The sequence below is a fragment of the Aquarana catesbeiana genome, linkage group LG07 (assembly GCF_042186555.1).
Source record: "Aquarana catesbeiana isolate 2022-GZ linkage group LG07, ASM4218655v1, whole genome shotgun sequence".
NCBI lineage: Eukaryota > Metazoa > Chordata > Amphibia > Anura > Ranidae > Aquarana > Aquarana catesbeiana.
In genome coordinates this window covers 235,282,563-235,299,003 of record NC_133330.1, presented here as the reverse complement: position 1 = coordinate 235,299,003, position 16,441 = coordinate 235,282,563, and the positions used below count along the sequence as shown (strand labels likewise).

Here is a 16,441-nt window from a genome sequence, read left to right as displayed (position 1 = left end):
CAGCAACACACATATTTAAAATCAATATGGAAAAGGTTTTTTTCTCAGAGCAGTCACAGGCATAAAGGCCCCTCATTTACCATGTTCAAGGCAAAAAAAGAGAAAAGACATTCTCTTCATGCCTAGCTATTTCCATTACAAAAAGCTACGGGCTGGAGTATGGGTCTGAAGTACTAATGGTTTCACACCAAATCCTTTTACTCCGACATCAAAGACAAAGCATTCTTGGGCTGACAGCAGTGGCACAAACACTTTGTTACAGACACTAAACTAAATAACCAATATTTAGAGTCCTGTAAAAAGAATGACACTGGTAAATACATAGAATACATGTATACTGCAGTGCTGTATAATAACCACAAGAAAGTGTAGGGCTCTTTCTCACTGGTGCGCTTAAAAACGCCATATGCATTTTCTGTATTCCTGCCTCCTAGCATGCACCTGTAAAACTTGGACATGCGATAAAAAAAAAAAAAAAAAAAAAGCATGGCGGGTGCATTTCCTATAGAAACCAATTGGAGAAGAGTTTTTGAAACAGGGCACCAAAGACGCAGCATTCAGGGCTTTTCAAAATGCACCATACGTGCAGTGTACTGATGTGAAGAATTTCATAGGATTTAAAAAGGTAATTATGTTGTATTTTACATGCGCTTAACAATGCAGCAAAAGTGCATCAGTGTGACAGGGGCCTGCCTTTCTGTTCACCTATTGTTAAAGCTGAATAAAGGCCTAAAAAAGTTTTGTACACTTGCATAATAAAAAACAAATACCACCAATTAAATGTGCCCTGTCTCTTTTACATTTATTCAGGCTGCAGTCTTCTGCCAATGGCTCCCGCTGCTTAACTGGGGCCCTCTTCACTGCTCCTGTCCCCTCCCTCCTGTGGAGTGCCCCCATAGAAAGCAGCTTGCTATGAGGGCACCCGAGCCGAGCTGCAGCTCTGTGTGCCCATTCAGACACAGAGCTGCCATTTGACCCGCCCTCTCTCTCTCTCCTGATTGGCTAACTGACTTTGACAGCCCCAGGAGGCATTGGTGCCGCTGCTGTGTCTCAGCCAAGCAGAAGGGAAAGTCTCGGACGGCCGAGGGACTTGTGGACATCGCTGGAGAGAGTTGGGGCTCAAGAAAGTAATTAGGGGGTGCTGGGGAGGCTGCTACACACAAAAAACTTTTTATCCTAATGCATAGAATGCATCAAGATAAAAAAACCTCCTGCCTTTACAACCCCTGTAAGGAGACATACTGAAGAAAATACTGAATGACATTAAAAAGCAATTGTATTTTGGACTCTTGTGGATCCAGTCCGCGGCGGCCATTGTGGCATCAGACACCCCCCACCTCCACAGACATGCACTTTCAATTTGAAACTTTAACCGTATAGATCCAGTGCAACCTGCTTATACTTTAAAAGCAGTAACCCTAACAAGGGTTATACATGAACTTTTTGCGTATCATTTTTATTGACTTTACAAACCCCCAAAAAAATTTAAAATCTAGCCATGGGTGACCTGGCCAACACCCATTCATCTCCACAAATGTTAATCTAAAAAATCCAATGTACACAGTAGGAAATAATCAGCCAAACAGTGAATGCATCTTATCAGATGTAGGTGCCGCAGGGGCAAGAATACAAGCAGTGGAGAATTCTAAGGCTGCATTCACACCTGAGAGTTTTAAAGTCGTGCAATTTTACTGCGATTTTGTTCAGGTAACCAATGTAAAAAGGCAGAAAAACACCTGTAATCTGCCCCAAAAGAAGCGAATGTTCTTTTTTTGAGCTTAGGAGGTTTTTCAGGCGTTTTGCTTCAGGTGACAAAAACGCTCAGATGTGAACAGGTGCCATTGAAACAAATGGAATTTTGCTTGTTGGGCATTTTTCAGGCGTTTTATGAGCCTTTTATGAGCTGAAAATGCTCAGGTGTGAATGCAGCCTCGAACCATGTTATTAGCGTGGATGGGGAAATCAATTCTTTTTGTTCAGTCAGTGGAAATTGAACTATGTTTGGCAACCTTTAAATGGGACTTGTAGTTTCGCAACAGCTGGAGGGCCGCAGGTTGAACACACCTTAGCGCATCTTTAAAAACTTGCTTTTGAGACAACAAATGACAAAGTACACAAAGAATAATACACCTTGGGAAAACAAAGGTTCCAGGACAAATGGCAAACAATCCTTCCAACATTATACAACCTCCAAAAAGAAGAGTTAGCAATCTAGAGGTCAAGCCTCACCTGGAGATACAAAGGCTTCTTTGAGATACAGAAGAACATCGGAAAACCTTCTGACGTCGTTCACCAGCTGCATGATATACTCGGGATCCACCACAGAGCTGTCATAGCCATCCGAATTTGTACTGATGCTACTCAGCGAGTTGCTTTTGGTGCTCCGCCCCATTCCCCAGTTTGATGCGTTTGAGATGGTAAAAAAATTTGAGGTAGAAAACCGTGAAAATCCAAAACCACGCCTGTTACCTCCGCCGTTCTGACGCAACATCCCAGCTTGCTTCCGAGAGCTCCGCAGCAAGCATTCAGTGCCACTCCCTGCCCATCAGCCACAGATCCAAACCTGAAAAAAAAAAAAAACAAATGCACACGTTCATAAGTCAAGCAAGTTACTATTATTACCTGCTCGGGTTGTCACCAGGAGAGGAAGTTAGGTCCATATAACCTCCACAATGGAAATGCAAACAATAATACTTTTCAAAGGTTCTAAATCCTCCCAATTCTTTACAAAACTAAAAAAAAAAAAAGTATCTTACTTGTGCTTTAAAGCAGAACTCCAGCCAGTCAATAAACACAACGTAATGCAGATGCACAATGTGCAAGTTGCACAACGTAATGTATATGCAACTGGAATCTTCATATTAGCCCTCCTGTAATACCCTATTTAAAAAAGACAGAGAAAGAGGCAAACTTTAGAGGCTGCCTGAAAATCTGATGATAGTCTGCTGCATGCACATTTCTTCAGAACACCCCAATAATAGGAGAGAGAAGAGACAGGAGTCAATCTGCTACTGCTTTTTCATTGTTCAATCACATATCTGTTCTTGGCAGTCATTATCACTACCTATGAGCTGAACTGCTGCAGCAAAGCCATTGGCTGTGAAGTACTACCCTGTTTCCCCGAAAATAAGACCTAGCATGATTGTCGGTGATGGCTGCAATATAAGCCCTACCCCCCCCAATTAAGCCCTAGGTATTGTAGCCCTAGTTGTAGGTCTTACTTTCAGGATAGGGCTTATTTTTGGGGAAACAGGGTGGGGCTTATTTGGGGGGTAGGGCTTATATTACAGCCATCACTGACAATCACGCTAGGTCTTATTTTCGGGGAAACAGGGTAATAACCCTCCCCCTATGTAATGGAGATAAATAAAAGGACCTATTTGTAGTCTGAATCAGGAAGGCAGCCTGGGTGACAACCAAGGCTCCCCCCATAGATACAGTGAAAGAGTAAATGCAGTCATCCAGGAAAAATAATTATATTTGAAAGATTACCATGTAAAATACATTTAAAAAAAAAAAAAAATAAATAAAAAAGCCTGAATATATCCTCTATTCTACAGACGTTTAGCCCCAGTGTGTGGGGTTCCAGCGTTTAGCAACGAGTGGAGGGCACAGGTGCATCGTCCAGCCCAATTGTATGAGAGGCCGACAGCTCCCGCAGCTATATGAGACACCTAGCTGTATGAACATTTAGCACAATGCGTGCTCAAGGACGAATACCCAAGACTCAAGTCTGCCTTTGAGGAATTCATACGTGGGCACATACTGCCCTAAAGGGCAAGTACAGCTGGGTGCACCGTGCAACTGCAGCAGCTGTCAGCCTTTCATAGATTTTGACAGGTTGCACCTGTGCCCTACGCCAGTGGCTAAAATGCCAGAGCCTCCTACACTGGGGCTAAATGCCCAAAGTAAATAGGGCCAAAATCTCAGCATACTACAGTGTGTATACGATTTTAAAACTGATTTCCTTGTATCATGCAGATATAATGGAGGCATACCATTTTTTTTTTTTTTTTTTTTATATATAAAAAAAGTCACATATACTTCCACAGAACTAAGAACGGTTGTTAGACATTATCCTCAACACATAACTGAAATAACAAGGTCTTGTAGCTCTAAGTTCTTGAAATAGCTTTATAATAGGAAACTACTGAAAGACACAGCATGATGCAGCTCTTCGGAACAGGAAGTTAGTCTAAAGGAAATGCCCCCCACAAACCACCAGAAGCTTCAGCAGGCCCTTAGTGTTCTTTATGTACATATATTACAGTGATTTTCCATAGAGAAGATTGTATTGTACATCGGAATCTGTTCTTTAGTGCCAACATAACTAGGACATAAGGTTTACATTTTGCTCAGCTGCATTTCTAATGCAAACACGCCAGTCAGACAGCTAACCACATTCTAGGCCTAGCTTTCTCTACTACAGTTAGAGCCCATTCACAACAAATTTGTTGCGTAACACACAGGGTATATCCTTGTGTTACTATGCATTGTGTTAAAGCAGCCAAATTATTTTGAATGAGCTGCCAATGCACCCCAAGAGACTGAAAATCAGACATGCACTATTTCTAACAAATTAGCATGTGCATTACAATGTAAATAAACACAAGTACATTGTGCTGTGCCACCTACCAGAATGCATGGCACTGCAATGCACTATTACAGTACAAGTGGTAACACACTGACCAGTCAGAACCGCAATGATCCATTCTGACATCCCGAAGGAAAGATGATGAACAGCATGGTTTTCCAATCCCAGGACTGGGGGGGGGGGATTATATGCTGGTTCACCTTTACATTATTTCTGGAAAGGTGAACACTTTAAATGCACAAAGTATTTTTTTAGGAGTAGATTTTGATTGAAATTATTGGTCCCGATGGAAAGGTCGGCAACATTTGATCGTGAACTTCCTATAACATCAAAAGTAACAAAACCTGAATACAAAATATCACCATTTAGCCTGAAAACAAATAGTTGTTGTGCCTTCATCTACAAAGTTCAAATGGGTCTGGACGCCCCTTATATTACAAAATCAACTCTAAGGCCACACTGGCAGACAGATCTGCTAAAAACAGACATCTGGCAGATTGGACGACAGTCGAATGAAAATGGACGTGCAGTCCGTTTCCATCCGACAGCCCATAGAGAACAATGCATCAGTGAAGTGGACACAGACCTGTGATCCGCCTGCTCAGCAGGGATTAGCAGAGAGATCCACTGTTGAGCAGGTGGATCCGCTGGTGGACTCTGCCAGTGTGAAAGGGGCCTTAAGGGCTGTACACACAGGCTAGAAACCAGCCAACATTCAACCTGTGTTTACAGGTGCCAGTCCAATAGAAACCAGCCATTAGGCCAGCTTCTGTCAAAAGGACATGATGGAAGAAGGTCTGCCAATTGGCATCCAATCAGCACCTCTCCCTGTTAGTACACAATAGCTCAACGGGGAGATTGCTGTACTAAAATGCAATAGTTAGTGCAGCAGCTTCTCCCAAGTTCTCCAGTTTTTTTCCATTCAGCCTGCTGGGTTGAATGAAAAAAAAAAAATTAGTATAAAAAAGTAATAAGTACCAGGCTTTATACTGGTTACAATAAAAAGCATGGCAAAAAATGCATGCATCTATGTTCCATACCGTTTTCACATATAATAGATACGGAAGCAAAGGTTGCTGACTGTCTGGGTAATCAATGGCACCACATCCCTTGTTTGGATATAAAAAAGGCACGGATCAGAGAGAATGGGATTTTTAAAAGGTGCTTATAAACACAGCCAGAAAAAATACATATAAAAATATCAAAATTTTATTAAGACAGACATCTTAAAATTCAACATACTACTGTCGATAACAGATCATACAGTACATAGGAAGATACGACTGAATACATCTCTACACGTTTCGATAGCTTCATCAGGAGAACTCAGTATCAGTCAACTGTATATATGATCACTATAAAGAATAACACGATTAATAGACTCAAAGAATACTCAATACATAAATCCAAGCAAAACATATCACAATCTCAAATGTAATTGTTCTAATCATATAGGAGGGGGCAAGGAATGGATCATTTGGTGAAACCACAGAGGAGGTAAAAACAGCCTCCTATAGATCCATCTATATGGAAAACGAAGTATAGGCTAATGAACAACGGATCAAAGACCTATAGTTTATGACCAAGATGATTTCAATAGCTGCCTACCTGTAGATGGCAAGCGGCAGGAAAATCTTGTAGGGCTACAGTGATTTACTATCCATTTGGAGGAACCAAGGGTGAGGTAGGAATTCCACCAAAAGTTTTCCAAAAAATTCACCCAAGACAAAAGGGTCTAAAATATAACAAAAATTATTTATATATATATATATATATATATATATATATATACACATATACATACACACATACACACACATATACACTTGAGCTTGCACTCCCTCTCCTGTCTTGGGCCATGACAAGTTTGTCACAGACGTACTTATAAGCCCCCTCCACCAATGGCACCGGCGAAGGCGCGGACACCAAAGTAGTGGCGGGTGCATTAGGTCGCACCGGATGTGACGTGCAATGTCAACGACGCATCAGGTGTCGCATTGGAAGAGACGTGTAGCATCGACGTAAGAAGTCTCACGCTGGGCCGCAAATCTGGTGCCATGCTGGAAACAATGCCCTTAAGAGGAGTGGGGGCCAAAAAGCAACACACCATAGATGAACAGGTGATTGGACGATATTCCATCCAAACAACGGTCGTCACTAAGGGGTCCATAAGCAAAACACACAGCCAAACGGCGCCAATCCTCGGAATCCAAAAACCACAAAAATGATGACTCCCTGGGCGTCCGTGTGGTCACCAGATCCCATTTAACCTCAACTATTTCTAGTATTTATTTTAATTTTCTATTTTTAAAGCAATGCGAAATCCATTTTCCATATAGATGGAGGCTATTTTTACCTCCTCTGTGGTTTCACCAAATGATCCATTCCTTGCCCCCTCCTATATGATTAGAACCTTATATTCAGATCATCAATTTTACAGGTAACTTGGAACTGGGGTTTGGTCCTCTCCTCTTTCTGCTCAACCAGGACAATTCAATTTGAGATTGTGATAGGTTTATGCTTGGATGTATTGAGTATTCTTTGAGTCTAATAATTGTGTTATTCTTTATAGTGATCATATATACAGTTGACTGATACTGAGATCTCCTGATGAAGCTATCACTACGGCAAAACATGTAGAGATGTATTCAGTCGCATCTTCCTATGTACTGTATCATCTGTTTTCGACAGTAGTATGTTGAATTTTAAGATGTCCTTCTTAATAAAATTTTGATATTTTTATACATAATTTTGTCTGGCTGTGCACCTTAAAAATCCTATTCTCTCTGATCCGTGCCTTTATATAATAGATACATTTTAGCAGCTGTCATTCTTATCCAATTAGACAGGCTTATCATGGCTGCATTACACAGCAAATCCAGAAACTTGCTACATAAAAGCTCACAGTCTACAAACACCCAATACAGAAACCTATCAGCCGTGCAAAGGAAGTGTTAATTTGAGTGCAGCCTGTTTGACCACAAAGAGCAATTTAACTTGTGTACACAGCTCCCTAGATTGTTTCATCTCTTCACAACCAAAACCCTTTGTATTCATTGTACAGGCATGGTAGTATTCAATCACAATAATGTGCTCTTTGGATGTACAGCTTTTCCTATTTGTTTGTGTGTTTGAGCTTTTTCATACATTTTTGCACGTTTTTGGGCACTTAAGCATCTTTTTTGCTCAAAAGTGCCTCTCTAAAGGTTTTTTTCTGCTTGTAAACTCCTGAAAAAGCCATAGTTTGCATGGCCACATTGGCTAACATGAAAGTTTCCAGGCAGAAAAAAAATGAGAGCTCAAAAAAGCTCAAAAGCCTGTAGGAGCCGCTTCTTTGAGCTGTAGGCCCCTTTCACACTGAGGCGCTAAAGTGCTAAAAATAACGCCTGCAAAGCGCCCCGAAAGAGCCGCTCAATGCACTCCAATGTGAAAGCCCTGAGGGCTTTCACACTGGAGTGGTGCGCTTGCAGGGCAGTCTAAGACGTCCTGCAAGCTGCATCTTTGGAGCACTGTAGGAGCGGTGTATTTACCGCTCCGAAAGCGCCCCCTCCCATTGAAAACAATGGGGCAGCGCTCCAAACCCTTTTTCAGCCACTAGCGGGGATTAAAACTGCCCCACTAGCGGCCGAATATATTTAGCACCGCTTTACCGCCAGCAACGCTTCAGTGTGAAAGTAGCCTTAGTGTGCATGAGCCCATAAAACAACTCTCCATGTTATTCTATATCCATACACACACAGGCTTTTTAGGAGCTGTAAGTGGCATAGGCATTTTCAAGCTACAAAAAAAAAAAAAAAAAAAAAAAAGAAGACAACAGGGCCAGTGCGTTCTGGAGCAACAGTGTTACTTGTGATGAGCTGTAAAAGCAGCTGAACGCGTGTTAATGCTGTACACATCGTTAAGCCGCTCGTTTTTGAGCTATAGTAATTTGTTGTTTCGGGAGTGGAAAATAGAAGAGGGCAGAGAAACACAGCTAAACATGCATTAACACCAATGCAAAATGCTTCTAAGAGCCCATTTTTACAGCCGCTTTTTCCTGGCGTCGGTACTGGTTTTGCAGCTCGTTTAAACCTGTATGCATGAAGCCTTCCATTATCAACAGCCAAAGAAGCAGCAGCAGAGAAGTTGGCCATAACGCGCATAGATATGTCAGCATTGAAGGTGGGCCAACAAGGAGGTAGGCCTGCAATCACAGTAAATGTGAGAAACCTTAGGTGGCAGAGTGAGCCTTCAAGAAGAAAAGAGACAGATTCCGTTTTAGCTCTGTGTAAGTCTCTGCAATCTCTAATGATATAAAACGGTCACAATTCTCCTGGCAGGCTAAAACCAACTGACCTGGGCTGCTAAGGCTTACGGAGGAACTGCAGTCTGCTCACATAATTTGTAATAAAAATACCTTTGCCTTTCTGAAGCTTCCTTCCAACCACTTTGCATATTATTTTATATATACTGCGATTCTGTTCTTGCCAAGTATGCTTCAGAAATCTCCCTCCACTGAGTCTGGCTGCAGTAATTTTAACTGTGGGCAGCTGAAGCTGCTGACTGTTCACTTCCTGGATTTACAGGCACACACCTCCAGCTCTGCAGCTCTCATTTGCCCTCCTATGACTCATCCCCCCCTGCCTTTATTGCAAACTCTCACAAGAGTGAGAGAGAGTTGTGTATGATGTCATACACCTAGGCTTTTTACCAGACAAGAAACAGGAAGTGGGCTGTATAAGGTATTTACTGGCAGAAAAAAATGGTTTTACTATCCAAAGTTAAAACAAGGGCAGAAGACTCAAATCGATGGAAAGTTTAAAAAGATGACGAAGTTCCGCTTTAAAGAGGGAGCCTGCGAACTTAGCTGGTAAAACTAGACATCGTAAATAAAAAAAAAACCCTTATATTATCAGTGATGAGAAGGAGAGGAGACTTAACTCCACCCTAACACACAAACCAAAGGTCTTGCATTATTTACTAGGAAATCATTTCTCACACATACTATATGAATAATGTCCTGTGACCGATTAGGAACAAACCCCTCCTACAACTTGTATTTCAGGCTTTAGAGATATTTACCAGCACCCTACATTTCCATAATCATATCTGAAACGCTAATGGCAAGATTTTAGTTTAAAGCTCAGCTCCGGTTCAAAATAGTTTTTTTCCCCCCATGCAGTGGGGCTGTGCCAATATTTCCTAATGGCACCCCCACATATTGATTTTTATTTAAATTTATTATAGGTACTTATACAGTGCCATCAATTTATGCAGCACTTTATATATATTGCATATTCACATCAGTCCCTGCCCTAAAGGAGTTTACAATCTAAGGTCCTTATCGCACATTCATACATACACATACTAGGGCCAATTTAGACAGGAGCCAATTAAAAGAGAAGTATGGGAAAAAAATGTTTCCCATAATCATACTTACGTAGGTGGATGCTGCATCTGTCCCCTGCCGCCTCTTCACTGAGAACCGAGCCACCGAACACCGCCGAAGGTTTGGTTCTCTCGGCTCCCCGAGCAGAGAGCTGCTGCCTGTCAGTCAGCAGCTCTCCTGCTCTGCTCATTCACAATCACTGGAGCGCTGAGCTGTGGAGGGGCGGGGAGAGGCTGTCTCAGTGGCTCGCTGAGAGGCTGAGACGGCCATCAGTCCAGGCACCTGGCGGATCCAGACTTCCTAAGTCAAGATTACGCACTGTCTGGACCGATTCCAATGGCGTAAGTGGAGAGCGCACTTCAGACCACTCACTGCTGAAAACAGGTCACAGGAGTGCAAAACAATTGCACTCCTGTGACCCATAGGAGAAGCCCAGCCAAACAAGCTCAGGCTGGACTTCTTTAATCTACCATCATGTCTTTGGAGTGTGGGAGGAAACCGGAGTACCCGGAGGAAACCCACGCAGGTACAGGGAGAAGGTAGAGCATGCTGCATTTTTCTGCACCGTAAATACAGGAAACGTGCTACAAATGCACCGCACCATAATCCTTTAAGCCAAGAAAGCCAAGCCCAAAAACCGTATAGAAAAATGCAGCGCAAAACGCACTCAAGTACGCGTCAAATGCATGTAAACATGCAGTCAAAAATGCGCAGTTATGAGCAGTTTCCATGATGCTGCCCCTATCTAGCAACATCTCTAGCGACGCATACACATTTGCATATGCCAAAGCACATATAGCAAAGTACCACTGTATGTTTTGGTGCGGTGAGATTTTTGAAAAGGGGTTAGTCGCTTTTCACATGCAGTGCAGCCCATTGAAATCAAAGGGCTGCCCTAATCCTAATGCGCAGAAAATCGTGCACACTCCGTGACACCTCCATCATAAACAGCCACAGTGTTCAGAAGTACTTGAAATCCAACCCCCCACAAACTGACAGCTGATTTTTATAACAGTTTGGTGCAGCTTACAGCCCGTCGCTGTACACGGTTAGCAAAATCAGCCGGTTAGCATTTCTCAGAAAGACCTAGGGAGGATGAAGCAGGAGGGCACAACCATAAGCCTGAATATGTTTAGCAGCTGCCAAATCCCACACTCTCCGGAGCATTGCAATACAATTGATAACACTTACTAACAGGAAGACACAAACATAGAAGCAGAAGGCTCCGCGCTGATAATCATCCTGCATTCACTACAAGGAACCTTGGCAGGGCCAACAGAAAAAGAACAAAGATGCTTATGACAAGGATCTGCTCCACTCCTATTGTGCTGAGATGTTGACAGAAAGGGAAAAAAATGGGAATATATGAAAAAGCGATTAAAAGAAAAACACGCAAGTTTACAGTGCAAAAAAACTCCAATTGGGCGAGCGAACATTTAGCCCATCTCCAATCATTTCTATTAAGTGTCAAATAATCTCTCTAAATGGGACTTTTTGAAGGCAACCAAAGTAACAACCTGCGACTCTGTGTTCCTAAACGCATCAAACCCGCTGTAAATTCGCATCAGTGTGAACCCAGGCTGAAAGGGAGAGTTCTCTGTATCCAATATCTCCTATCATTTCTTGCAAATAGAGACCAGGCCAATATACGGTCCAATATCTGATCTCCCCCAGGAAACTTGCATGTCTGTGTCCACCCACCACACAACAACAGTTGGTCTCAGGAGAAAAAAAAAAAAAAATCAAAAGCATATTAGGATGTCAGTTGTTAAAGTTGTATTAATGCCAAAACTAAAAATGTGTTATATTGCAGCTTACCAATCAGTAGGTGTGGTGGCTGCATTTGTTTTCAGGCTCCCCCCCCCCCCCCCACTCTTCACCCGGTGATCAGGCCACTAACAAAACCTCCTGTATTAAAGTGTCCTCATACCTTCTGGGAGAAGGGTTTTACATAAATAAAAGCTGATCATTGTAAGAACCCCGTCAGTATTAAATGGTCTCAACCCTCTAACTGCTGCATCTGCAGAACAGCTTGTTCTTTTGAAAAATAACAGACGAAAGCCTTGTACACACAATAATAATATAAAGAATGAGTGTCCTTTTTTTTTTTTCATGCTGGTCTAATATCAAAAAAACCAAAAGGTTACTAGAGTTACGAAAATTCTCGTACGACAGAATGCAACTTCGGAAGTGATGTATTGTAACGTATTCTTTCGTTTCCGAGCATACGTGGTCAATCAATTTTTTTTTAAATAAATACTGTACTGATTAACCACCTGCCCTGGCCACTTTTATCCCCTTCCTGCCCAGGCCAATTTGTCCTGCAGCACTGTACCCATATGAAATTGTTATCATTTTTTCATATGACGCCCTCCCAGGACTGGCCGGCCGCGCTGTAGCCGTCTTTCAGCTTTAGCATGGTCGGCAAGAGGTTAAACGAAAATAATTTGTTCTGGTATAGTACGAGAAAACATTTTGCGTTTGTCTCTTTAGATAATTTCCCATCAACTGTCGGGATCAGCTCTCGAAATCTGTGTACTAACGATCAGATTATCCTATGATCACACCGAAAGCGGTACCGTATTTGCGGACGTATAAGGCGACCCCCAATTCTCCAGTTAAAACGTTGGCTTTGGGCTATACTCGCCATATAAGATGACCCTCTTCCGACTGGCCCGTCAGCCTGCTGGATGCGCGGTAACACCGCATGTACAGTAGCTTTGGCAACATACAGTATACCGCGCTGAGCCAATCACAGCTTTGAGAGTCAGAGAGGCGTGGGCTGATGATGTTCCACCCTCTGCCAATCACAGCGAACGATGTATTCTATTAATGAATACAAAGACTGCTCAGATTGGCAGAGGTTGTAACATCACCCGCCCACGTCTCTCTGACGCTCAAAGCCAATCCGAGCAGGCTTGGTATTCATTAATAGAATGCATCGCTCACCGTGATTGGCTCAGCGCAGTATATTTTATGTAGCCAAAGCTACATACAGTATTACCGTATACCCAGCTGGCTGACAGATTAGGGACGTTTGTTTTGGGCCAGCTTGGCCCAAAATGAACTAAAAGTGCACATTTAATACCAGCGTACAAGACGACTCCTGATTTTTGGGGGATGTTTTTGAGTATAAAAAGTAATCTTCTACGCCGGAAAATACAGTATTTTTCATCCCATTTTCCCATCATGTGTACTAGGCATTACTGGCTGCATCACCAGGTGCAAATAAAGGTAAGAAAGCCTAGAACAGTAAACCTAGGCTGGGTTCACACTATATGTGGAGCAGCTCACAGCAGGGGGACCGGTGCGTCCCTGTTCACCGTTTCAGGGGTAAATCAGGTCAGAATTTCTGCCTGAATTTGGACCTGAAATGGAGCCAAATACGCACAGGACCCCGAGATGTGTAAATTGAGAACCAGTCACACACTCCTGTCATGTGAATTGGATTCGGGGGAAACCCGCTTCCAATCACATAAGTGTGAACCCAGAACCGGTAAGCTGCAATATAATAAATGTTTGTTTTGGGTTTAAAGCGGGATTCCGGCCAGGAAATTTTTTTTTTTTTTAAAGTCAGCAGCTACAAACACTGTAGCTGCTGACTTTAAGTAAGTACACTTACCTGTCCTGGGTGCCCGCTATGTCGACCGCCCGAGGCCAACCCGTCCCTCGGCACCGCCATCCTAACTAAGGGAAACAGGCAGTGGAACCTTGCGGCTTCACTGCCAGTTTCCTACTGCGCACGCGCGGACAGCGCTCTGTGAATGGCCCCGTGGTTTTCTAGGAACACACACAGTTCCCAGGAGGCAACGGGGCCGCTCACCGAGGAGCGGGACACGTGGCGGAATAGGAAGAGGCAGATTAGGAAGACTGCCTAGCAACAAGGGTTCAGGTAAGTTTAAAAAAAAAAAAATTTTTCCAAGTGTTTTTTTTTTTTTTTTTTTTATTTGTTTAAGATTTTTCATGCTATTTTTTATTTTAGGGCGGCCCTCCACTTGAAAACCGCTATAAGAGCCTTCTGCAGAAAACTTAAAGCAGAACTTCACTCTCTCAATCAACCTTGACCATTTTTAATCCTTTTGTTGCTAGCCTTACTACAATTTGACTAGGAAAGAACGGTGACCTTCATTTAGTAAATACTTGTCAGAGAGCTTACATTTTCCCAACAAATTAGCGAGGGGTAATAAAACAAAGCAGGCAATTGCCCCATGCAGAAAAAAGCCGGAATCCTAGGCTGAAACATGAATAGAGGAAATGAGACAGCTCTGACCTCATCTTCATTTGTGCAACACCTGTTCTGCAAGTCCTAGAATGCCCCCAGCAGGGACACAAAGTTTATTAATTAATTAGCCTATGAGTAACTACAATAGATACTATTTACATGTCATGGTTTTCAAGATCAGCTTATAAACCGTGATTAGATCACTCTGGTGTGGAACATAATCCTGCAAAACTGTGATTGACATCAATGATGTCATCAAAGTGACTCCTTTAAAACAGACAAAAGCATGGCAAGCAAATACTCCACCTAATGTCATTAAACAGACTGGAGTATTTGAACACTACAACCATTCTAGAAGGTTCATTTATACTAGGGGTGCAAACAGCAAAAATAAAAGTACACCACTCAGAGAAAGTACATTGGTTTTAGATTATTTTTGATTAGTTGGTTTGGGCTCCTGCACATCAAACTTCATCACCACTCCGAGTCTTACCAACTCAGGGGCGTCACACGGCAGTTTAGGCTATGGGAAAGTGGATATAAACAAAGGTATGAAAAAAAAAAAAAAAAAAAGGTTACTTTTTCTGTTATTCTCAGACCCACAAATGGAAGCATGTTCATTTTCATCTGTCTGCCCACTGACCTAACATGAGTCCGTCAGGCTTTATTTTCCCTCCATCACAAGCTGGAAAAAGCGAAACGCGTTCCATTCTGCTCCAATTCAGCCAGGGATCCTCTGCTGATCAGAATGGATGCTGGGCCCTAACGCCCCATTTAAACTTGTGTGACTTGTCATGCAACATTGGACATAAACAGCCTATGCATTTCAATGGAAGCCATTCAAATCCATGTGACCTAAAGTCACAGCAACTTTCAAAAAACGTTCCTGCACTACTTTCATGCGACTTGAGTGCCATAGACTACAATGCAAACTCTCAAAAGTTGCAAGAAAGTCACATCTTAATGTTATCAATGCAACAGTTGTGCAATAGTCAAAGCCAAAGTTGCAATGTAAAAGACACAATGGAAATCGCATGACCTTGGGAGTCGCACAAGTGTGAATGAAGCCTAAATCAAACAGCTGTTCCTGATTAAATGAACGCTCAGTAGACACCCTACAAGTTTGATACATTGGGATTGATTTACTAAAGGCAAATATACTGTGCACCGCAATGTAGTTGCTCCAGAGTTTAGTAAATGAAGTAAAGATTCACTTTGCAAAGAAAACCCAATCACATGCAAGGAAAATAAAAAAAACTGCATTCTTGCTTGCACATGGTTGAAAGATAGAAATCAGCAGAGCTTCCCCTTCCCATTTCAGAGCTTCCACTCAGATCTAGAGCAACTGCAGTGCACAGTATATTTGCCTTTAGTAAATCAACCCCAATATCTCCTTCATCTCAAATTGCCTACAGACATAAACTAGCCATAAACTGCAGAAAAACAACTAAGGCCCCTTTTCACATGATTGGACCGTCTATCCGTTTTTCATCCATCCGTCAACCGACTATAATGCATTCCAATGGGCAAACGGATGACCATCTGCTACCCTCCTCTTCCGATCTTGTCTGTTTTTTTTTTTAACGTACAAGGCTACGTCGAGATCCGTAAAAAAAAACACGAGGGCTTACAACCTTTTTAATATTTCACCTTAATGCATCCTACCTGGCAGTCACCGGCCCCCCAATTTTACTTACCGGAGCCCCTTCATCTGTTCGGCGGGGACGCGCTGTCCCTTTCTTCACAGGGTCTTGGCTCTTGATTGGATAGATTGATAGCAGCGCAGCCATTGGCTCCCGCTGCTCTGTTAATCAAATCCAATGACGCGGACGCTGGGGGGGGGGGGGCTGAGTCTGGCATTCGTGTCTGTGGACGCAAATGCTGGACTCGGGAGCGCGCCCGCAAGGTAACCCCCTCGGGAGAGCGCTTCTCCTAAGGGGTTATCTGATGCGGGGATGAGCCGCAAGAACCGCCAGGGGACCCCAGAAGAGGATGTTCGGGACCACTCTGTGCAAGACGAGCTGCACAGTGGAGGGAAGTATGATATGTTTATTTAAAAAAAATAAAATATCCTTTACAATCACTTTAACTGACATTAACGGACAATGTCCATCAATGTCCGATCAGTTAAGATCAGTTTTGAAGAAATGTATTTTTTTTGTTTATATGTGAACGCAACCTATGACCCAGGCAGTACATAGGAAGTACATCCCCAAGAAGAAACATGGGCAGAGATGTCTCCCAGGAGCAACTAATA

General features: G+C 42.7%; 1 protein-coding gene across 1 annotated transcript in view; it reads right to left on the bottom strand.

The window, feature by feature from the left end:
- The window catches only part of ARHGAP29 (Rho GTPase activating protein 29), a 226,620-nt gene that overhangs the window by 194,270 nt on the left and 15,909 nt on the right, over nucleotides 1–16,441 (bottom strand). Inside the window, exon 2 of the mRNA XM_073593109.1 lies at nucleotides 2,230–2,563. Within this exon, the coding sequence (XP_073449210.1) occupies nucleotides 2,230–2,491 (262 nt within the window). The 5' untranslated portion in view covers nucleotides 2,492–2,563. The remainder of the gene's footprint in view (nucleotides 1–2,229; nucleotides 2,564–16,441) is intronic.